This window comes from Nelumbo nucifera, chromosome 5, assembly GCF_055504915.1.
Source record: "Nelumbo nucifera cultivar China Antique chromosome 5, China Antique-T2T, whole genome shotgun sequence".
Lineage (NCBI taxonomy): Eukaryota > Viridiplantae > Streptophyta > Magnoliopsida > Proteales > Nelumbonaceae > Nelumbo > Nelumbo nucifera.
This window is the reverse complement of record NC_142653.1, coordinates 65,686,815-65,711,931: the sequence shown is the minus strand read 5'-3', so window position 1 is coordinate 65,711,931 and position 25,117 is coordinate 65,686,815. Positions and strand designations below refer to the sequence as shown.

Sequence of the window (25,117 nt, the reverse complement as noted above, 5' to 3'; positions counted from 1 at the left end):
AGTCAGTTGTCAGTCTTACAATGTGAGTCATGTCAGTTTGGTAAACACCGTTGTGTGTCCTTCAGTCCAAGAGTTGAGAGTCGTATGTTGAGTCATTTTTCTTTGGTTCATTCAGATGTTTGGGGTCCAATCAAAATAGTCTTATAATGGGTACAAGTATTCTGTCTCCTTTATTGATGATTGTTCAAGAATGACATGGATTTACTTAATGAAAGAAAGAAGTGAATTATTTTCCATTTTTCAAAAATTCCATGCTGAAATACGCACACAATTTGGTGTTCCAATCAAAGTTCTCCATTCAGATAATGGTCGTGAATACTTTCTTACTTCATTTCAGCAGTATTTAGAACAGCATGGCATTATTCATCAGACCTCATGTGCTTTCACCCCTCAACAAAATGGGGTGGCTGAACGGAAGAATCGTCAGCTTCTTGAAACTGCTCGGTCTATGCTTCACCACATGAATGTTCCTAAACGGTTTTGGAGTGATGCTGTACTCACTGCGTGTTTTCTCATTAATCGGATGCCCTCTTTTATTCATCATGGTCGGTCACCCTTCTCTATCTTGTTTCCCATTTTATCTCCGTTTCCATTAACTCCTCGTGTCTTTGGTTGTGTGTGCTTTGTCCACAATCTGAGTTCTGGAATAGACAAGCTAGATGCACGCTCAATTAAATGTGTCTTCCTTGGCTACTCTCGGACCCAAAAGGGTACAAGTGTTATAATCCCATTACCCGAAAGTGCTATGTCTGCCCTGATGTCACCTTTTTTGAGTCTGTACCCTTCTTCTCCAGTCACGAAGCACCCTTGTCTTCACCCCTACCTCCTCTTCCTCTTCCTGATAGTGATCCAGTTCCAGAGGCTGTTGTTGTAGACTCATCACCTCATCCAGTGCAGGTCACCACTGAAAGACCACCGATCCGACAAGTGTATACACGTCAAATGACACCGGCCCCTCCTTCGGCTTCTACCTCATCTGTTGATCCTCTCATGGCTCCTATTGCTGAATCTTCAGACCTTGACCCACCCATTGCCTTATGGAAAGGTAAACACAGTTCTACCCTCCATCCCATTTCCAATTTTGTTTCATTATCTCATCTTTCTACCTCACATCGCCAGTTTGTTTCACTTTTGTCCTCTATTTCCATACCTAATAATGTTCAAGAAGCTCTTAGTTCAACTGGATGATGGCGGGCAATGGAGGAGGAACTTTTTGCTCTTCAACATACTCAAACGTGGGAACTTACTACTCTCCCACCTGGTAAGCATGCTGTGGGCTGTAAATGGGTGTATACTGTGAAATACTTTCCAGATGGTAGTGTGGAGCGTCTGAAGGTCAGACTTGTTGCTAAAGGTTACTCACAGTTGTATGGAGTGGACTACATGGAGACATTCTCTCCGGCGGCTAAAATTGGTTCTATTCGTGTACTAATTTCCTTGGCAGTTATGTATGATTGGCCTCTCTTTCAACTTGACATAAATAATGCCTTCTTCCATGGTGATCTGGTGGAGGAGGTATATATGGAGCAACCACCTGGGTTTGTTGCTCAAGGGGAGGTTGATAAGGTGTGCAAACTGAAGAAGGCAATTTATGGGTTGAAGCAATCTCCACGTGCTTGGTTTGGGAAGTTCAGCGAAGTGGTGAAGAGTTTTGGAATGAAGCAGTGCCAGGTTGACCACTCAGTGTTCAGCTATGACTTAGAAGCTGGGAAGATTTTATTAGTGGTCTATGTGGATGATATCGTCATCACTGGTAGTGATAAATTGGGGATTAGCAAACTAAAGGTATATAAATAAAAGTAGTACATTGGGTGAAGTCCATGGAGGACTTTAAATCTTTCTAACTAAACGATATTCTGAGAAAGTGGAAGGGAGTGGCTTTGTCAGCTCAAAACAAGGAATGGAGAGAACCAGCAGCCAACTGTGTAAAACTTATGGAAGGTATGGTACACATAGGCAATCAGGCAATAACTGGAATGGGGGGGTCTTTTGAGACTCAGAAGGAAGGTTTTTGCATTATATTCAGAACCTGTAGCCAATGGTGATGCATTGACAGAAGAATTGTCTAGTCTACTTCAGGGTCTAAGATTCACTAAGCAGTTTGGGTTTCTTAACTTGGAGGTGGTAGGGGATTCACAAGTAGTTATTTAATGGACAAGGAATAGTACCCATATCCCATGGTTTTACAGGCATATAATCTGTGAAATAGAATCCTTAGAAAGGGAGATGATTGTTACTTTTAGATGGGTAAGAAGAATAACAATTGGGATGGTGGACACATTGGCTAAACAAGGGACTACAAGACAACAAATTTTTTGGGAAAAAATCTGAAGTCTTTTCTGTGGAGAATTCCCCACCTTTGATGTAATTCTTTCAATGTGAAGTTTAATAAAATTTATCAAAAAAAAAAATGACGAGGCACTCTAGGTGAGTCCATGAACTGATTCATAAAACCAACAACAAAGGATATATTAGGATGTGTGATAGTTGATTAGGTAAATTTGAGCAGACAGCTACGTAGAGAAGACCTTTGAATGTTGAAGCAAAGCAGTTCTCTTTGAAAGCTTCAGTGTGAATGGGAAAACAGATTGAAGATTAGGGAGATGAAGACAGTGATGGTGCTTCTGGTAGGGGAAGAGGTTCTTGGCTTAAGGCATTTGTTGAGGAAGCAACTCAGATGAATTGGAATCTTCTGTATAAGGGGGTCAAAAGAGGAAGGTGGTAGGAGGTATGTAGCAGAAAGAAGAAAGAACACTTGGAATATTTTAGACAAGAAAAGTGGTTTGTTTCTCTGAAGAACTGGTGGCTTGTTAGAAAGAAGTTTCAGGTGTTCTGAAAGATTTCATCCTCTTTGTGGAAGACAAGATACTAGGAGACCTGTAGAGAAAACACAAGAGAGTGGTTAAGAACTTGCAGATAAGGAGCAGGTGTAGTGCAAGGAGGCTGTACGGTTGTTGAATATGGGATAGGCTGCAAGTGATAGTAGAATAGTTTTCAATGCTTCTAAGGAAGATTGGGAAAACAAACTAATAGTAGCTACTAAAGAAACACCAAGAGATTGGAGGAGAGTTTCCAAGGATTTATTAAGGTCTTAAGTTGAATTGTACTATTATGACTTGATCTAGCCTCACCCGATTGAAACCCAATCTATTATCCAGACCTTTTTTTCTGTTTCTAAATAAGTAACCTCAATGGTATGCCTGGTTATTGCAAATTCAAGTTCCATTAGAGTCTGAAATAGAAACTGAGTGATGTCTGTTTTGGTATTTTTCCTGGTTTTCTTTGGGATCTATGTATGAAGTTACTGTATCAGTGAAAAATATAGATGAAATCAGTTTCTCTACATAAATAAAGTTCCATTCCAAGGATGCATTTATCACAAATATTTGCGGTTGAGGATTCAAATTTTGGATTTAGACCAGGCTTTGACCATTCTCAAAATCAAAATCTTGGGTGGAATATGGGGAATGCCTAAAAATTTAAAGGAATATTTATTGCTCATGAAAGAATATTTTATATTATCTCTTCCTATTTTCTATAGTTCTCCATTCAATTTGTTCTATATTACCTTTCCTTGTTCCAACTGAAACAGTAGGTTTCTATAGATTTCATTTTGGCTACCAACAAAATTGAAATTAATTAAACTCTTCTTTGAAATTCTAATCCTTGTTTGGCATTAGTTATATATACCCTGCTTTGCCATTCCGCTCAATCAAAGTCCATATTTTCTTTTAAAAAAAAAGTCCCCAAAATCCATCAAGTCACTCCTTCCCATTTATGGCACATGGCCGAATGTTATCCCTGCTTGATAAAGGTGATTTCTTATATAATAGGGAAATTGTCAAAAACTCACCATGAGTTTTCAGCATTTTTCTTACTCACCACAACTTTTCAAATCTAAAACTCACCATGTCACTAACTTGACGTTAAAGAGACTAACGGCCGTTAATATATTACCATTTTAACCTCATAAAAAAATATAAAATGTATACATATATTTTAATATTTAGATAAGAAAAAAAGGAAAAAGTTCAAAAAATATTTTCAAATATAAAATACAGAAAAACACAGAAATTGCAAATAAATAACAAAAAATACAGGAAATTTTATAGATTGTAGAAAATAGAAAAATGTAAGAAAACAGAAATTATAAAAAACATTAGAAATTATAACAAAACACTAAAATGTAAAAAAAGAAAATTAAAAATTGAAAAGACCCTTTTCCTCTAACTTGCCATTCACTGGTGATTTGGTCATAAAAATTGTTATTTGTGCTGACATGGACACCTCTGTTAAGAAACATTAACGGTGCACTAACGGAAGGTGAGTTTTGGAAAATAAAAACTTGCTGACATGATGAGTTTTAGATGTTTTGAAAAGTTGTGGTGAGTTTAAGGGAAATGCTGAAAACTCATGGTGAGTTTTAGACAATTTCCATATATAAAAGGAATGTACGTTGCAGGCTGACGTTGGATGATTCTCAGCATGGACTGAGAACATCAAACTATGGTTGTTGAATATAAATTATTTATTATTCATTGCTTTTGGTATTTTTTTGATGAATTTAGATGTTACAGGTTGTATTCCCAAGCTTTGGTGAGAGATACATTCCCACGGTTCTTTTTCATTCCATCCTAGAGGAAGTTCAGAAAATGTGACAAATAACGAGTTAAATTTGCCCGTCATTGATTCTTTATACCACCACCATGAAGAGCGACTTGGCAATGATTGATGGACTCATCAGTGCAAGGGGGTTTGGAAGTGGTTGTGTTTGCCATTTGTTCACAAGCCCTTCTTGATTGTACGTGAATCAATCTCCCAATTTTGTCTTTGCAGTTTCTCGTAGTACAGCCAGGGGAGTTGCGTTATCTGTCGACGCTTTTGGACAGTAGTGTTTATGTGTCTGTTTTTCTGCCCATGGAATCCTTCGTTAGTAGTTAGGACTTAAGGAGAGATGGCTTTTCTGTATGGTGTTTTGATTCTAATAATTATTTTTTTAATTTAATTGATAAAAATGATTTTCAGATGAGGCCCAAAAGTCAAAAATGCTGAGGTTGTAAATGTTTTGGCTGTATGTCCTTGTTGGTTAAATGTAGCTATTTGTAAATCAGTTTCCAACTCATTTTCCAAATTTGTAAATCAGTTTACACGTAGACCTGCGCTACATGTTTAAGCTTATTCTGTTATTACCAATTACGAGTGAACACGCCAGTGTTTTATACATATGGGAGGGTTCCTTTCACTAGATGAATGAGGAACCTTATGCGTGTTACATTAATTTGGAGCTCAAAAGTGTCTCAGAATATCTTTAGCACAAGACTCCTTGTTCTCATGTTTGATCTCTGTTCTGAAGTTGAGAAGGAGATGAGAATGAGAAGGAAAAGAGATTAGGGTTCGGTCAAGGGAACTTAAGAAGAAAGAATGTTCATTCTTTCATCAGAATGACATTCGGGCCGATACGTATCATTCTGGGACCTCTCTGATATGCCCCTCTAGTGGGTGTACTGGGGTTCTGACCAGTTCAGGGGGTGGAGGAGCCTTAAACCGACCCCCCTGAACCAGTTTCAAAAAAATAAAAAAGTAAAAAACAGTATCAATATTGCTTGATATGCCCGTATCGAGCATATTGATATTTTGAACCTTGTGCCTAGGTTAATTCGATAGGGATATGCATAGGATCAATAAGGTGGGATCGGTTACCAACCTGTGTAAACTATAACCACCACTTCCTCTACGATCTTGCTACATGTTGCATGCAAGGCATTTCTATAGATCTTGCAATCTTGTATGCTGTTTTTGTCCTTTGTAATACTTTGTATTTGTAGCCTATCCTTTGCTTGTGTCTTGTGGTAGGAGCCCACGACTTATATATAAGGAGAATGACCGTAGTTCTCTTTCAATGTGTGATACTGTGATCGTGGTTTTCCTATGTTAAATCGCGATGGCTTAACTGCAATTATTCGCAGATGTATGGTTGCAATATAAAAGTCCATCTCCTTATAAAGAGATAACAAACTTTTTCATACATTTCTCTCTGACTTCTTGAGGAAATATTTTTTCTTTTTCTCAAATCTCCCGTCTTCTTGAGGGTATACTTTTCTCTGCTGCTTTTTGATGATATAGATAGAATGTATCATTTTTTAATCATGCACCAAAACCTCTCCCTTTTGGCAGTAGTAAAGGGAAAGAGGAGCAAGGGAAATAAGCAAATATAAGTAGGAAATAGGGTCACATTGTCTAGACTCTAGATCAATTAATTTATGCTCAGAAACGAAGAAAAATTGAGTTTAACAACATATTAGGGTTACATTGTTCCTCAATGATTTAGTTTTAAGTGTTTTAACCAATAAATAAAATCGTCTAGGGCGTTGACTAAGAACACTCAAAATAATTTTTTGTAGCGATGCCAAATAGCTTCTCTACTACACTCTGTGTTCTTCTTTGAAAAGCTTGAAATTCTTGCCTTTCCTCCACCTCCTTCCCATGCTTTTTACAACTAGAACTACTAAGGTAGCGAAGAGAGGGATCATTTGTTGTTGCATAGTGTGGAACTCTAGGATCTTAGATTGGATACTACTAATGGTCTAAGCAGCCTGGTGTTCATTTTTATGAAGGGCATCTATCCGAGCTTCAATTACTTTCAACTTAGAATCTACTACTTATGGGCAGCCATTCGGTTGTCTAGACTTATGACCCTTTGTTATACATAAGTGACAACACTAGAGATGTCTAGATAATCGGTAAGAGTGCTTATCTGTAGAGAGGCAACAATGTTAAAGGAGGATAGAATATTTGTGGGAAAGGAATCTCCCATGTTCATATGCGAGGGATAGAATAACATATAGTCCCCACTAATGTCATTGAAGTCCTTATATTGGTTGTCCTATTCTTCTACATGTGTGGGATTATCATGTTCCTCATTTACCATAGGATTCTTCTCTTTACTTTCAAGGAGCTGCTGTTCTCTCATTGCTTTTTCTATGTTTTCCACTATAAGACACCATAATTTAAGTGGTTTCATAGCTGCACAAATCCAAGCTTCTTAGAAATTTCAGCTGAAAACTGGTTACGGGATCAGCAGCTAACATCAGTTATGCCATTTTCAGTTAGAAGCGATTTGGTTGTATTTGGAGTAAACCACCACTTTGGGAGCTGCAATTTTTGGTCTCCGTATCATGTATGCTCAATTTAATTTTGAAAACTAGATCTGGTTCAATCCAATGCTAGAATGATCCTAGGAGAATCCGATTCTCTGAATTCAAAGAATCCAATTCTCGGGTTCAAACTAAAAATTTTTTGAAATTTGGATATAAACCCAAGTTGGTTTGGCCAACATATTGATGTTTTTCAATCTGTTCAACAGCGGCATCAGAGCATTAGGTTTAGTTCTAGAACTACACTCGAACAAAATTTGATTCCTAGATCAAATTGGCTAAAACTACTCTAGTCTATTTAACCTAAATGTTGAAACCCCTTCTATGAAGAGACATATAGAATAATCTTGTGTAGTAAATGACAATTGGATCATTCCCTAAACTTCTTGACAACAAGAAGCTTAAAGACCTAAATTATGCTGACTAAAACATAACCTCAACATTGTACTCACACTTAAAAATGGACATGGTTGTCACTCAGGCTGCTTTAGAAGCACTTAGGAATCAAGCTTTTAAGGAATGATGTAGGGAGTATAATGATTTGCAAGATGAGAACTCTCTTGCCAAATGTTATATTCTTGCTTTACTAGATAATTCCATCCAAAAACAATATGAGAATGTCTTAACATGTAAGGAGGTATTGGAAGGAATTAAATCTATGTATGAAGAGTATAATCGTTCTATTAGACAAAAAGTCCTTAAAATGTTGATGACTACTTGCATGATTAAGAGACAACACATGCATGAGCATGTCATGAAGATGATAGGCTGCATCAATGAATTAGAAGCTCTTGGTAGCACCTTGGAAGATGACATTAAGATTAATGCCATTCTTAACTCTCTTCCGTTCTTTAATCGATTTATGTTGAACTTCAACATGAATAAGATTAATGCCTCCATAAACTTTTGAACTCAAATATCTTTATTGCTCTTCTCCAAACTGAGTAGATGTTTGACCTAATGAGCTTGCTCTTGGGAAGCAACTGAAGGGAAGGGAGATCCATCATATGGATGGCCGAACCATGCAAGGTGGCTGGGCAAAATTTCAAAAATAATTTTTTCTCCCTTTTGAGAATCTTATTCCCTAATTTAGAAAAACTGCATTTTTCAAGGTTCGTTCTTGAAACAAATCAAACCAAATCTGTAACTAAGATTAAGGGAGGGATATACCTGGTACGGAATCCACACAAGTAGCTCCTAACATAGGTGTTCACACCCAAAGAGGGTACCAAATCCCACCTCCACTGAATATGACACAGCTTAGGATGAGGCAGGATTAGCAAAGAGATTTTTCAACAAGAATCATGCAGGGATGTGAATGTAACTACAAGATTGTTTCTTCTAACAAGAAACAATATCAAGATCCAATCTTGATCACTCAAAGAACTGGAGATCGAACAGGGTAGGGCGGCAAGAGTAGAGGGAGAAAATAGATTGTAGAAAAGAAGAATTATTTCTCTAGAATTCACCCCATAATTCAATTCCTTTCAAGATCAGCTTCCTAATCAAATTAGGAAAGGGTTCTTTGATCCAAATCTTTATTTGGATCTGAACTCATAAGTGGATAAGACTTATCTTATCCTCTTGTTGATCCCTATCCAAATATAAACCCAAATTTGCCCCTTTTAATTAATCTCATTAAACTCAGTTCGAATTGGGCTTTAGGCCCATTAAACTTTCAGGCTCACTTCCTTTTAATTGATGGATAGCTTGTCTCTCTTTGTTGGGACCCTAACATTGATTTCCATAAAAGCCATATGAGTTCAACCTAGCCTTTGTAACAAGGCCTGGCCAAATTCACTGTCGAACCCTATAGGAAGTTTGGGCAAATTTTCAAAAAAATTCTCTCTCCCATTTGAGAATCGCATTCTCTATTTAAGAAAATTACATTTTCAAAGATCATTCTTGAAACAAAACCGAGTAAGATCTAAAACCAATAGGAAGTGAGGGATATACCAGATACGAAGTAGCAGTAACTCTCAATGAAGGTGTTCGCGCCCAAGGAGAAGACCAAAACCCGCTTCCACTAAAGATGACACAGTGTGCGATGAAGCAGGATCAGTAGGATGGCTCTTCAGCAAGAACCGGGATTCTTTAGCAAGAATCAAAGAGGGGATGGTGAGCACGACTTCAGTTTATTTATTCAACCAAGAAACAATATCAAGAACCTTTCTTTGATTAATTCCACTTGGTCGAACTTGGTAGGGATGAAAAAAATAAGAGAGAATTCTGTAGATTGCTATGTATGAAACTAAGGAATTTGCCCCCTATTTATAGTCTTCTTTGGATCAGCCTCCTAATCTAATTAGGAAAGAGTTTCTTGATCCAAATTTGATATTTGGATCTGAACTCTTAAATGGATAAGAGTTATCTTATCCTTTCAGCTAATCCTAATCAGATTATAAATTAGATCTTGCCTCTTTTCAATTAACTAACTTAAGCCCAGTTCAAATTGGGCTTTAGGCCCATTAAGCTTATGTGCTCACTTACTCCTTAACTTGCTGCCCAGTTGGCTCTCTTTGTTTGGCATGGGACCCTTACATTGATCTACACATTAGCCACATGGGTTCAACCCAGCCTTTATTACAAAGCCTGGCTGAATTCACTGTAGGAGACAGTGAACCCTTGAGTCCATCACTATGGGCTCTTAATGGACCCAACATTTACACTAAATGGTTCTTGGATCTAGCCACCTTATGAAAACTCAAGAACGGTGGGCAGATGCAAGATTAGCCCATCAAGTATTACCCTCAAAGGTCTTACACTTAATCTCTTAGCCCATAATGATCAAACACTGCCCGACAAGAGACGACCTCTCCCTCGGCTGCAAGGTACAATGCTGCACTCTCTACTCACATGGATCTCAGGAATTAAAACCTTTTGCAAACATTTTGAAACCATAATATATACATGTATATCTCTATATCAATATATTTTTCAAAAAACAAATTTCTACATTTGAAATCAACTACTCGTAGTTTAGGTTATCCATTAGAAAGAGTGCATTCCCCAATCATTCACTTTGTCCGACAAAGGGGCTGATTCTGTTACTATGATCACCCACTCAGGTGAATTCTTAGACTGTCCCAACATATCTAGGTTTTGACCCCCTCTAAAGATCTCACTGATTGGCATATCAAAGACAACCTAATCCGACACCTAGTATAGTACCATAATCGAGTCTAGGGGTCAGGTGTAACATTCTAGTTTTGCTCATCTATCTCCAAGGTCCAAGGTAATACTAGAATTTGGTCCGGTTTAGGGTTTCAAGAAAACCCACACTGCATGTATCTCAGGTCTCACCCTGGCAACTGAGACAAGCCACCCCAACCAATTTAGTGGCACATCAGTGTCAGCCTTGGTAGGATAAATCTCCCTAGATCTATCCAACGGCTGTAGAGATTCTAAACTAACATGAGTCTTACAAGTGTCTAGTTTAAGGGTATTACATAGAAACATACCACAATGATATGAATCAATTATGTACTTTATTCAATTACAATAAATGTCAAAAGATACATCAATTTGATTGGAGCTAAGGGCGTAACTGTCTAACAGCTCCCACTTGCATGTAGGTGCAATCGGGTACAAACCGGAGTCCTATACTTTCCACGTGTTTCTCAAACACTTTCTGTGTACGTGTCTTAGTCAATGGGTCTGCTACATTCTCCGTTGACGCTACTTTTTGAATCAAGACATCCCTTCTACCAACTATCTCCCACAGTACATGGTACTTCCTCTCGATGTGCTTCAACTTTGAATGGGCTCGTATCTCCTTAGCCTGAGCTATAGTTCCATTGTTGTCACTCAATAGTGGAATGGGTGATGTGCTGGATGGAACTACTCCTAATTCTTGAATGAACTTCTTCATCCAGACGACTTCTTTAGCAGTTTCACTTGTGGCAATGTATTCAATTTTGGTTGTGAAATCTGCGGTGGAACCTTGTTTGCTGCTTTTCCAGCTAACTGCATAGGTCCCCATCATAAAGATGTACCTAGATGTAGACTTTCTATCATCTGGATTTAATTGATAATCAGCATCAGTATACCCTTGGATCTATAGTGAACTACCATTGAATACCAGACAAAACTCTTTTGTCCCTCGAAGGTATTTTAGTATGTTCTTCACAACTGTCTTGTGTTCCTATACTGGGTTAGACTATATCTACTTACCACACTCATTGCCTGAGCAATTGTCGGGACGAGTGCACAGCATGGGATACATGATGCTCCCTACGGCTGAGGCATAGGGAATCTCCTTCATGCCCTCAATCTCCTCGGGAGTCTTGGGAGACATACCCTTGGAGAAAGTGACTCCGTGCCTGAAAGGAACATTTCCTTTCTTAGAGTTCTCTATACTGTATCTCTTGACAATTTTGTCAATGTAAGTAGATTGTGATAATCCTATTATCTTTTTCGATCTATCTCTATAGAGTCGAACTCCCAAGATATAGGTGGCTTCTCCAAAATCTTTCATGGAGAATTGCTGTGAAAGCCACATTTTCACCATAGTTAACATTCCTACATCATTCCCAATGAGTAGAATGTCATCTACATACAGAACCAAGAACGTAACTTTATCCCCTCTGGTTTTTCTGTAAACACAGGGTTCATTCGTATTTTGCTCAAAGTCAAACTATTTGACAGTAAAGTCAAACCAGATGTTCCAATACCTAGAAGCCTGCTTTAGTCCATATATGGATCGGTTAAGTTTGCATAGCATGTGTTTCTGACCTACAACAATAAATCCTTGCGGTTGCAACATGTAGATATCTTTAGTAAGATCTCCGTTCAGGAACACGGTTTTGACATTCATTTGCCAAATCCCGTAGTTATGGTATGTTGCTACAGATAGCAAGATCTTAATAGGCTTTAGCATAGCCACCGGCGAAAAGGTCTCCTCATAGTCGATTCCCACTTTCTGAGTGTATATCCTTTTGCCACAAGAAAAGCTTTATAGGTCTTAATGCTACCATCTAGGCCTTTCTTCCTCTTGTAAATTCACTTGCAACCAATTGCTTTCACCCCAGAGGGTGGGTCTACAAGAGTCCATACCTTGATGGTCTTCATCGAGTCCATCTCGGCTTTCATAGCACCTACCCACTTTAGGGAATCTATGTCCACTATAGCTTTCACATAAGTCGTGGAATCATCCTCACTCGTCGTGGCTTCCACTAAATAACTTTCTTGGTCATAAATACCTGGGTAGACCTTCTAGGTTGAGTATCTAAAGCTTGTGGGACATCTCCCACTACTCCTAGGCTCTCCTTATCAAGAACAACTTCTTGGTAAAGATTCTCCAGGATGTAATCTTTTTCTAAGAAATGGGCATTTCGACTGTAAAACACATTTTGTTCTTTCGGATCATAGAATAGGTAACCTATAGAGCCTTTGGGGTAACCTACAAATAGGCAACAGCTGGTCTTAGATTCTAATTTGTTAGCACTAGTTTTTTCAACATGTACCGGACAACCCCAAATTTTCAAGTGTCTCACACTTGGTTTCTTACTGGTCCAAAGCTCATAGGGAGTCTTCGGAACAGATTTGGTTAGAAACCGGTTCAGCGCATAAATCAAAGTCTCCAATGCGTATCCCAAAAGGATGTAGGTAATTCTGAGTGGATGAGAAGTGATCGGACCATATCCAATAGGATCCGGTTCTTCCTCTCCGACACATCGTTTAACTGTGGTGTAGCGGGAGGGGCTAATTGTGATACTATCCCATTGTCCTTTAAGTAGTCCCTGAATTCGTTAGAGAGATACTCACCACCTCGATCTATCAAAGGGCTTTAATTTCTCTCCCTAACTATTTATCGACTTCTTGTTTGAACTCCTTGAACTTTTCAAAGGATTCAGACTTATGTTTCATTAGGTACACGTAACCATACCGAGAACAATCATCGGTAAAGGTTATGAAATAAACGTGCTAATTACGTGTCCTAACATTTAGGGAACCACATACATTAGTATGTATTAGGTCAAGTGTGCCTATAGATCTTTCAGGCTTATTAGTAAATGTCCATTTTGTCATCTTACCCTGAATGCAAGGTTCATAGGTTGGAAGATCTTCTATACTTATAAAATCCAAACGACCATCGTTTACCAACCTTGTAATGCTACAGGCACGTGGAACTAACTGTATCACGGATTCTTTTTGACGTAGTTTTGGTAATATTGGTTTCTAGAGAGGAATGGAGAACATAGAGACCATTCTCAAGTTTCCCGTATGCTTGGAATTTGTTATTCCGTTTAATAGTAATCACATTGCTAAACAAAATAGAATAACCATCCATGCATAACTTTGAGACAGAAATCAAATTTCTTCTTAAATTAGGTATGAAAAAACAATCTTTTAGTACAATAATCCCTTCTTTGAAAACTAATTTTATAGTGCTTATGGCCATAGCTGCAACAGCTGCAGAAGTTCCCAAGTAAAGTGTCACTTCTCCATCACTCAGTCTTCTGCTTATCTTGAATCCTTATAGTGAATTACACGCATGAGTCAAAGTCTTAGAGTCAATACACTAGGAAGCAGAAGTGACCAACAGATTGGTCTCTATGATGAAAGAATCGAACATACATTGTTTCTTAGTCTCTAGGTATCAAGGACAATTCCTCTTCTAGTAGTCGGGCTGCTTGCAGAATTGACAAGCATTCGATGCCTTGTCTTTCTTTTGCTTTTTGGTTTTTATACTCTTCTTCTGAACCTTCCTTTTAGCCTTTCGCTTCTTCTTACCCGATTTGCCACCTTCAACAAGCATAGCTATCAGCTTATCCTTCTTAATCAATTCTTCAGCCCTCTGCAACATATTGCTGAGTTCCTGAAAGCTAACGTTTAGCTTATTCATATTGTAATTCATGATAAACTAATTGAAAGATGGAGGCAAGGAATTGAGAACAACATCAATTTTGGTGTCATTATCTAGTCCTAACCCAAGAGCCTCCAATTCATTGATATAACCCATCATCTTTAGACAATGGTCATGAACCTGTTCGTTCTTGGCCATTTGTACGGTCATAAACAATTTTAAGACATTTTGTCAAGTAAAATGATTATGCTCTTCATACATAGTCTTCAGACTATCCAATATATCCTTGGACACTTTGATCTTATCGAATTGTCGCTGTATTGGATTGTCTAAAGAGGTTATAATACAACACCGGGTAAGAGAATTTTTCTCTTCCCATTCTTGATACTCTCTCCTTTGGGCCTTAGAATCCCTATCACCCTGATGATCCAGAGCAGGGTTCTTAGCAATTTTATCCAATTTCTCAGACATCAAAACCAGCATAAGGTTTCGAAACCAGTTGGCATAATTGGGGTCCTTGAGTTTGTTATCATCCAACAACTTGATGAAGTTTCCATTTACCATTTCTGGTAAAGGCAAAGCAGATTTATAAGTCTACAACCTAAATTGATTCATGTCATCACATACAAAGGGCTTTTAATCTATGTTCCATTTCCATTTCCATTTACATTGACAAAATAGTCAAGAGATACAGCATGAAGAACTCCAAGAAAGGAAATGTTTCTTTCAGGCATGGAGTCACTCTCTCCAAGGGTATGTCTCCTAAGACTCCCGAAGAAATTAAGGGCATAAAAGAGGTTCCCTATGCCTCAGTCGTAGGGAGCATCATGTATGCCATGTTGTGCACTCGTCTTGACATTTCTCAGGCAGTGAGTGTAGTAAGCAGATACCAATCTAACCTAGGGCAGGAGCAATGGACCGCTGTGAAAAACATACTAAAATACGTTCGAAGGACAAAAGAGTTTTGTCTGGTATTCGATGGTAGTTCACTACAGATCGTCGGGTATATTGATACTAACTTCCAGTCAGATCTAGATGGTAGAATGTCTACATCTGGTTACATCTCCGTGATGGGGTCCTGAGTAGTAAAAATAGCAGATTCCACAACCTAAGCCAAGCACATTGTCGTAAGTGAGGCTGCCTAATGAATGAAGGTGTTTATTCTAGAATTTGGAATTCAGCACATCACCCATTCTATTGTTGTGTGACAACATTGGATCTACGGGAGATTGATGTCAGAAGGTAGCATCAGCAGAAAATGTAGCAGACCCATTAACTAAGCCACTAAGACAGAAAATGTTTGAGAAACACGTGGAAAGTACAAGACTCCGGCTTGTACCTGATTGGACTTAAGTGCAAGTGGGAGTTATTAGACAGTTTTGCCCTTATCTCCAATCCGATTGATGTACCTATTGTCATTTTTTGTAAATGAATAAAGTACATAATTGATTTATGTCATTGTAGTGTGTTTCTGTGTAATACCCTTAAATTGGACACTTATGAGACTCAGGTTAGTTTAGAATTTTCATAGCCGTTGGATAGATCTGGGGAGATTTATCCTACCAAGGCTGACACTGATGTATTGCCAAGTTGGTTGGGGTGGCTTGTCTCAGCTGCCAAGGTGAGACCTAAGGTACATGCAGTGTGGGTTTTCTTGAAACCCTAAACCAGACCAAAATTTCAGAATTTCCCTAGACCTTGGAGATAGATGGGCAAAACTAGAATGTTACACCTTACCCCTAGACTAGATTATGGTACTGCACTGGGTGTCGGATTGGACTATCTTTGACATGCCAATTAGTGAGATCCTTAGAGGGGGTCAAAACTTGGGCATGTTGGGACAGTCCGAGAATTCATCTGAGTGGGTGATCATAGTGACAGGATCAACCCCTTTGTTGGATAAAGTGAATGATCAGAGATGCACTCTCTCTGATGGAAACCTAAACTGCCGGCAGTTGATTTCAATCGTTGAAATTTGTTTTACAAAATATATTTATATAAAGATAAACATATATATTATGGTCTCAACATGTTTGCAAAATGTTTTAATTCCCGAGATCCATGTGAGTAGAGAGTGCAGTACTCCACCTTGCAACCGAGGGAGAGGTTAAGAGTAAGACCATTGAGGGTAGATTTGGGGAGATTTATCCTACCAAGGCTGACACTGATGTATTGCCAAGTTGGTTGGGGTGGCTTGTCTCAGCTGCCAAGGTGAGACCTAAGGTACATGCAATGTGGGTTTTCTTGAAACCCTAAACCAGACCAAAATTTCAGAATTTCCCTGGACCTTGGAGATATATGGGCAAAACTAGAATGTTACACCTTACCCCTAGACTAGATTATGGTACTGCACTGGGTGTCGGATTGGACTATCTTTGACATGCCAATTAGTGAGATCCTTAGAGGGGGTCAAAACTTGGGTATGTTGGGACAGTCCGAGAATTCATCTGAGTGGGTGATCATAGTGACAGGATCAACCCCTTTGTTGGATAAAGTGAATGATCAGAGATGCACTCTCTCTGATGGAAACCTAAACTACCGACAGTTGATTTCAATCGTTGAAATTTGTTTTGCAAAATATATTTATATAAAGATATACATATATATTATGGTCTCAACATGTTTGCAAAATGTTTTAATTCCCGAGATCCATGTGAGTAGAGAGTGCAGTACTCCACCTTGCAACCGAGGGAGAGGTTAAGAGTAAGACCATTGAGGGTAATACCTGATGGGCTAATCTTGCATTTGCCCACAGTCCTTGGGTTTTCATAAGGTGGCTCGACCCATGGACCATTTAGTGTAAATGTTAAGCCCATTAAGAGCCCATGGTGATAAACTCAAGGGTTCACTGTCTCCTATAGTGAATTCGGCCAGGCCTTGTAACAAAGGTTGGGTTGAACCCATGTGGCTGATGTGTAGATCAATGTTTGGGTCCCACACCATATAAGTAGAGCCAACTGGGCAACAGGTTAAGAGGTTAAGTCAATACATAAACTTAATGGGCCTAAAGCCCGATTCGAACTAGGTTAATTAGATTAATTAAATAGGGGCAAGTCTAGGTTCGGATCAGTAGATAAGGATAAGAGGATAAGTCTTATCCACTTAAAGAGTCCAGATCCAAATAAAGATTTGGGTCAGGAAACTCCTAATTTGATTAGCATCAAGCTGATCTTAAGCTACAAATAATATAAGGGATTATCCTTGTCACTTAATGACTCCAGATCCAAATAAAGATTTGGAATAGGAAACTCCTAATCAGATTAGGAGGTTGTCTCTTTAAGGCTATAAATAAGAGAGTAGGGTGGACATGCAAACACACAATAGACATTATAGCAGTCTGTAGAGTTCTTCCCTGATCTTGCCGCCCCTACCTAGTTCGATCCACACTCGTGAGAATGATCAAGAATTGTTCTTGATATTGCTTATTGGTAGAAGAAACAATCTGAAGTTGTGCTCACTAGCCCTCTATCCCATTCTTGCTAAAGAATTCGGTTCTTGCTGAAGAGTCGTCCTGCTGATTCTACTTCACCTCTCACTGTGTCATCTTTAATGGAAGCAGTTTTTGGTTTTCTCCTTGGGCATGAATACCTTCATTGGGAGTTACTGTTACTCTGTATCAGGTATATCCCTCTTCTCCCTTTTGGTTTTAGATCTGATCCGATTTGATTCAAAATTGACCCTTGAAAATGCAGTTTTCTAAAACAGGGAATGCGATTCCTAGATGGGAAAGAGAGAAATTTTTGAAATTTCGCCCAAACTTCCTGTAGGGTTCGGCCATCCATATGATGGATCTCTCATCCCTTCACTTTAAATCCATAACATCTTTCCAATGCTTAATTGTTACGGCTTGGTTGTAAGACTTAGGAATATCTGTGGATGACAAAACAACTAAGAAAGAACTATGACTAGAATACATTTGAAGTGGCTGAAATGAAGAAGGAGAATCACCTACAAAGCCAAAGTTATGCAGAATAGAAATGGATGGAGCAGGCAATTTAGTAATATGTTCAAAGAATTAAAGTTTCTCAAGAAATATGACATTGCGGGAAATCCACAACCTACGGACTTTGGGATCGTAAGAAAGGAATCCTTTGTTTTCCATACTATATCCCATAAATGCACATACAATTGATTGAACTGTTAGCTTGGTGCATTTATGGGGAGGGAGATGGACAAAACAAACACATCCAAAGACACAAAGTATGGATAGGTTTGGTAGGCGAGGAAATAACGATTGATAAGGAGAAGAATTTCTAAGGATAGGTGTAGGAAGAACATTGATAAGGTGAACATTAGTGTGGGTCACCTCCACCTAGAAGGTAGGGGGAGCATGAGAGTCTTGAATCAAGAATCTCATCGTACTAGCAATATGGCGATTCTTGTCCTCCGATACTCAAATTTGTTGAAGAGTACGAGGACAAGATCTCTGGGACTGAATACAATGTTGTTTAAGATATGTTTGAAACCCACCATCCTCACCATCATAGTACTCTCCCCCAGAATTTGACCTCAAAATGCTTATAGTAGTTTTAAACTAGGTCATTACCATAACATGAAAGTTCTTAAACCTGGAGAAAACTTCTGATTTCTTTCGAAGGAAATAAACCCATGTGTATCGAGTACAATCATCAATGAATAACACAAAATACTTATAGCCCAAGCGTGAAATAACTGGAGACGACCACACATCATTGTGAATGAGGTAAAAAGTTAAGCAGGGTTTATTAACATTCTTAATTGAAGTAGTCATAGGAAAACAACTAGAAGAAAATAATGAAGGGAAAGGAGATCCATCATATGGATGGCCGAACCTTGCAAGGAGGTTGGGCAAAATTTCAAAAATTTTCTTTCTCCCTTTTGGGAATCTTATTCCCTAATTTAGAAAACTGCATTTCCAAGGCTCATTTTTTAAACAAACCGGACCAAATCTGAAACCAAAAGGAAGCAAGTAGAGATATACTTGACACAGAATAACATTAACTCCCAACGTAGGTGTTTACGCCCAAAGAGATGACCAAAACCCACCTCCATTGAATATGACACAACTTATGGTGAGGCAGGATCAGCAAAGTGGTTCTTTAGCAAGAACCCTAATTCTTTAGCAAGAATCACGCAAGGGGCTGGTGAGCATGACTTTAGATTGTTTCTTCTAGAAAGAAACAATATCAAGAACTATTCTTGATTAGACCCAAAGGTGGAAATCGAACTAGGTAGGGGTGGCAAGAACTGGAGGAGAATCCTGCAGATTGCTGAGTGTATGAAACTGGTGAATTCACCCCCTATTTATAGTCTTCTTTGGATAAGCTTTCTAATCCAATTAGGAAAGAGTTTCTTGATCCAAATCAGATATTTGGATCTGGACTCTTAAATGGATAAGATTTATCTTATCGTTTAGCTAATCCTGATCAGATTATAATTCAGAATTCGCCCCTTTTTAATTAACTCACTTAAACCCAGTTTGAAATTGGCTTTAGGCCCATTTAGTTACATAGCTCACTTTTCCCTTTAAATGTTGCTAGCTTGGCTCTCTTTGTATGGTGTGGGACCCTAGCATTGATCTACACATCATCCACATGGGTTCAGCTTAGCTTTTGTTACAAGGCCTGGCCAAATTCACTACATAACACAGTAAACCCCTAAGTCCATTAGTATGGGCCCTTAATGGGCCCAACATTTACACCAAATGTATAAAGATATACATATATATATATATATATATTATGGTTTCTAAATGTTTGTAAAAGGTTTTAATTCCCGGGATCCATGTGAGTAGAGAGTGCAGCACTGTTCCTTGCAGCCGAGGGAGAGGTCCTCTCTTGTCGGGCAGTGTTTGATCATTATGGGCTGAGAGATTAAGTGTAAGACCATTGAGGGTTATACCTGATGGGTTAATCTTACATCTGCCCATAGTCCCTAGGTTTTATAGGGTGGCTTGGCACAGGGACCACTTAGTGTAAGTGTTGGGCCCATTCGGCCAGGCCTTGTAGCAGAGGCTGGGCTGAACCCATGTGGCTGATGTGTAGATCAATGTTCAAGTGTCTGACACTTGGTTTCTTTCCAGTCCAAAGTTCATATGGAGTATTCGGAACCGATTTGGTTGAAACCCGGTTCAGCACGTATATCGCAGTCTCCAATGCGTAACCCCAATAGAATGTGGGCAACTCTAAGTGCACGAGAAGTGACCGGACCATATCCAATAAGGTCCTATTCCTCCTCTCTAAAACACCATTAGGTTGTAGTGTAGTAGGAGGAGCTAACTGTGATACTATCCCGTTTCAAGTAGTCCTTGAATTCGTCAGAGAGATACTCGCCACCTCGATCTGATTGAAGGGTCTTAATTTCTCTCCCTAACTGTTTCCCGACCTCTTGTCTGAACTCCTTGAACTTTTCAAAGGATTCGGACTTGTGTCTCATTAGGTACACGTAACCATACCGAGAATAATCATCGGTGAATGTAATAAAATACACGTGCTGGTTATGAGTACTAACATTCAGGGGACCACATGCATCAGTATGTATAAGGTCAAGCATGCCTGTACATCTTTCAGGCTTACCATTAAATGGCCATTTAGTCATCTTGCCCTGAAGGCAAGGCTCACAAGTGGAAAGATCTTCTACAGTTAGAAAATCCAAAGAACCATCATTTACCAACCTTGTGATATGATCTTTATTAATATGGCCAAGTCGGTAATGCCACAGGCACGTGGGACTAACTGTATCATGGGTTCTTTTCTTGGGGAAATCAACAGACGTAGTTTCGGCTATGTTAGTTTCTAGAGAGGGATGCAGAACATAGAGACCATTCTTATGCTCTCCGTATGTGATGAATTTGTTGTTTCTTTTAATAGTAATCGTATTACTAAAGAAGATAGAATATCCATCGACACATAGTTTTGAAATAGAAATCAAATTTCTTCTCAAATTTTGCACATAAAGACAATCTTTCAGTACAATTGATCATTCTTTAAAAAATAACTCTACGGTTCCTATAGCCGTAGCTGCAACACTTGCAGAAGTCCCCAAGTAAAGAGTCACCTCTCCTTCACTCAGTATTCTGCTTACCTTGAACCCCTACAGTGAATTATATGCATGAGTTGAAGCCCCAGAGTCAATACACCAGGAGGCAGAAGTTACCAACAAATTGGTTTCTATGATACAGGATTCGAAATTACCTTTCTTGGATTCTAGGTATTGAGGACAGTTCCTCTTCCAGTGGCTGGTCTACTTACAATAATGACAGGCATCCGATGCCTTGTGTTTCCTCAGTTTCTTGGGTTTGGTGGCTTTCTTCTAGGGCCTTTTGTTTGCCCTCCTCTTCTTGCCTGGCTTGCCTGCTTCAATAAGCATGGTTAGGGGCTCATCCTTCTTGATCAGTTCTTCGGCCCTTTGCAACATATTGCTGAGTTCCTGAACGCTGACATTCAGCTTATTCATGTTATAGTTCATGATGAATGGATTGAAGGACGAAGACAAAGAGTTACGGATGGCATCTATCTGGTTCACATGATCCAGCCCGGATCCAAGAGCCTCAAGCTCATTGATGTATCCCATCATCCGAAGACAATGGTCATGAACTTGCTGGCCCTTGGACATCTGTGCGGTCATGAACTGCTTCAAGACCTTTTGTCGAGTAGAACGGTTCTGTTCTTCATAGATTGTCTTTAAACTATCCAATATGTCCTTGGCAAGTTCGATCTGATCAAACTGCCTCTGTATTGGATTGTCCAGTGAGGCAATGATGTAACACCGGGCGAGGGAGTTTTTCTCCTCCCATTCCTGATAGTCTCTTCTTCGAGCCTTAGAAGCCTTATCTACCGGACGTTCCGGGGCAGGATTCTTAGCCACCTTATCCAATTTTTCAGAGGTCAAGACCAGCATGAGGTTACGATACCAGTCGGCATAGTTTGGGCCCTTAAGCTTGTTGTCGTCCAAATGCTTTGCAAATTGTCCGTTTTCCATTTTCTGATAAAAGAGCAAACATCAGTCCACAACCTAATTTGATTCAGGTTATCTATATAGATATGGTTTTTAATCTATGTTCCATTTCCATTTGTTCATCTCCGAGATTTCCTCCCATCTCAGTGATGGAGACAGCGAAATTATGTCTTTGGAAATGTGGGAAAGCACATAGGGTGCATGGAGCCAACTGTTTCAGCTGCATAACCCCACCACCTTGCAGTTATTGGGCTTTTATCAATTTTAACCTCTTAAAACTAGGCCTTACAGGTGTGGGCCGAATTAAATTTCATAATTAAATATCAATCCCTTGGCCCAAAAGTGGGAAATTAGGGCTGACATCATCCTTCATCGAACCACAGATTCAGTGCAACCAGTTTGGACCAATCTGGTTTGAATGGGTCTAGGGTTTGATTTTTAATTCAAGATTTAATTCAAGAAACAATCTGAAATTAAATTTACTGATTAAAGAAAAACAAGAATAAGTCATAGGGCTGTTTGCACATCTCCAATCTGCAATACAAATGTCAGAACACAATTTGCAGTTTCATAAACTGCAAATCGCAGATAGCGATTTTCATATTTGCAAAATCTCCTCCTTTGCACCGCCAACTTCAATCATCAAATATATAAATAGAAAAAACTTAATTTTTCTATTAATATTACATCAGATCAAATCCTATACATTCAGTCTAGAAATTAAAAAAAAAATAATTACAGACCAAAAATAAATAAAACTGCAAAATTGTAGTTTTCTTGTGCCAATCAAGATTTTGATCTCCATTTGTACGAACAACCCATAAATCAAGAAATTCATAAAGAACAATTCTAAATAAATTTCAGATTTATAAAGATTTAATTTCAGATCATTCACCCTTCATCTGGGAAACAAATTTCCCAGAAAAACCTTAATTTGCGCAAATCGGGTGGAATGCCTTCTGCCCATTTGTACAGGTTCAGATCTGATTTAATTTGGTTCAAGATTTGAATTGGCTCTAATACCACTGAGGGGATGAGAGATCCATTTTATGGATGGCCGAACCCTGCATGTAGGTTGGGCAAAATTTCAAAAATTTCTCTCTCTCCCATCTAAGAATCACATTCCCTGTTTTAGAAAAGCTGCATTTTTCAATGATCAATCTTAAACCAAGAACCGAACCATATCTGAAACAAATCTATAGGAGAGGGAGATACCTGATACGAAGAAATAATATCTTCTAATGGAGGTGTTCACGCCCAAGGAAGGATCCAAAGACTGCTCCCACTGAAGATGACACAGTGTTGGATGGAGCAGAATCAACAGTGTTCTTCCAAATATCCAAATCCTTCACCAAGAATTCGCTGGAGGGTAGGTGATGTTAGATACTGTATGCCCTTGGCTCCAATCAGAATGATGTACATTATGACGTTTATTGTAAATGAATAAAGTACATATTTGATTCATGTTCTTGTAGTGTGTTTCTGTGTAATACCCTTAAACTTGACACTTATGAGACTCGTGTTAGTTTAGAATGTTCACAGCCGTTGGATAAGTTGGGGAGATTTATCCTACCAAGGCTGACACTGGTGTGCTGCCAAATGTTGGGGTGGCTTGTCTCACCTGCCAGGGTGAGACCTAAGGCACATGTAATGTAGGTTTACTTGAAAACCTGAACCAGACAAGATTTCTAGTATTGCCCTGGACCTAGGAGATTGATGGGCAAAACAGGAAAGTTACACCTGACCCCTAGACTCAATTATGATACTGCACTAGGTGTCGGATTGGGCTGTCTTTGATGTGCCAATCAGTGAGATCCTTAGAGGGGGTCAAAACCTAGGTATGTTGGGACAGTCTGAGAATTCATCTGAGTGGGTGATCATAGTGACAGGATCAGCCCCTTTGTCGGACAAAGGTAATGATCAGGGATGCACTCTTTCTGATGGAAACCAAACTGCCGGCAGTTAATTTCAATCGTCGAAATTTGTTTTGCAAAATATATTTATATACGGATATACATATATATATTATGGTTTTAAAACGTTTGCAAAAGGTTTTAATTCCTGGGATCCATGTGAGTAGAGAGTGCAACACTATTCCTTGCAGCCGAGGGAGAGGTCCTCTCTTGTCAGGAAGTGTTTGATCATTATGGGCTAAGAGGTTAAGTGTAAGACCATTGAGGGTAATACCTGATGGGTTAATCTTGCATCTACCCACAGTCCCTGGGTTTTTATAAGGTGGCTTGGCCCAGGGACCACTTAATGTAAGTGTTGGGCCCATTAGGAGCCCTTGTGATGGGTTCAGGGAGTGCACTGTTCATAACAGTGTATTCGGCCAGGCCTTGTAACAGTGGCTAGTCTAAACCCATGTGGCTGATGTGTAGATCAATGTTTGGGTCCCACGCCATACAAGGAAGCCCAACTGGGCAGCAGTTTGGAAGCATACTGAGCACTTAAACTTCATGGGCCTAAAGCCCATTTTGAACTGGGCTGATTTGTTCAGATAAAGAAAGGGGTGGATCTGATATTAGATTAGCAGATAGTATAGGGTCTTAACCCTATCCACTCAAAGAGTCTAGATCTAAATAGGATTTAGATCTGGAAACCTCCTAATAAGATTAGGAGATGGCTGATCTAATTTGCAGATAAGATAAGGATCTATCCTTATTACTTAAAGGGAATTCAGATCCAAATATGATTTGGATCAGCAACTCCTAATGGGATTAGGAGCTGATCCCTTTAAGATTATAAATGGAGGAGGGGGTGGCGGCCTCTAATACAACAACATCCTCACTCTTAGAGCAAGAGTTATAGAAGACAAAACATAGCAAGACTGCGCTATTTTCTCCCTGCCGCCCCCGCCACACTACCGGTTTGATTTCCTTTTCAAGTAGGAGCAATCAAGATCAGATCTTGATATGAGGCTTTGGAGAAAGGCTGATCTGGAGTTGTGCTCATAGCCTCCAGCGAATTCTTGCGAAGGGTTCGGTTCGTTGGACGAACACTACTGATTCTGCTTCAACATTCACTATGTCATTTTCAGTGGGAGCAGTCTTTGGAGTCTTTCTTTGGGCGTGAACACCTTCGTTGGGAGATATTGTTTCTCCATATCAGGTATATCCCTTTCCTGTTTCTGGTTTCAGTTCTGGTTCAGTTTAGGGTTCAAGAATGATCTTTCAAAATGCAGATTTTCTAAAACAAGGAATGTGATTCCCAAATGAAA

At 39.1% G+C, this 25,117-nt stretch overlaps 1 protein-coding gene across 4 annotated transcripts in view; it reads left to right on the top strand.

The window, feature by feature from the left end:
- Positions 1-5,038, top strand: part of LOC104587849 (S-sulfo-L-cysteine synthase (O-acetyl-L-serine-dependent), chloroplastic) — a 79,300-nt gene extending 74,262 nt beyond the window's left edge. For all 4 annotated transcript variants that reach the window (XM_010245603.3, XM_088889142.1, XM_010245601.3 and 1 more), the window contains one exon: positions 4,578-5,038. In XM_010245603.3, coding sequence (XP_010243905.1) covers positions 4,578-4,658 — 81 coding nt within the window. In that variant the 3' untranslated portion in view covers positions 4,659-5,038. The remainder of the gene's footprint in view (positions 1-4,577) is intronic.
- Positions 5,039-25,117: the final 20,079 nt, after the last annotated feature.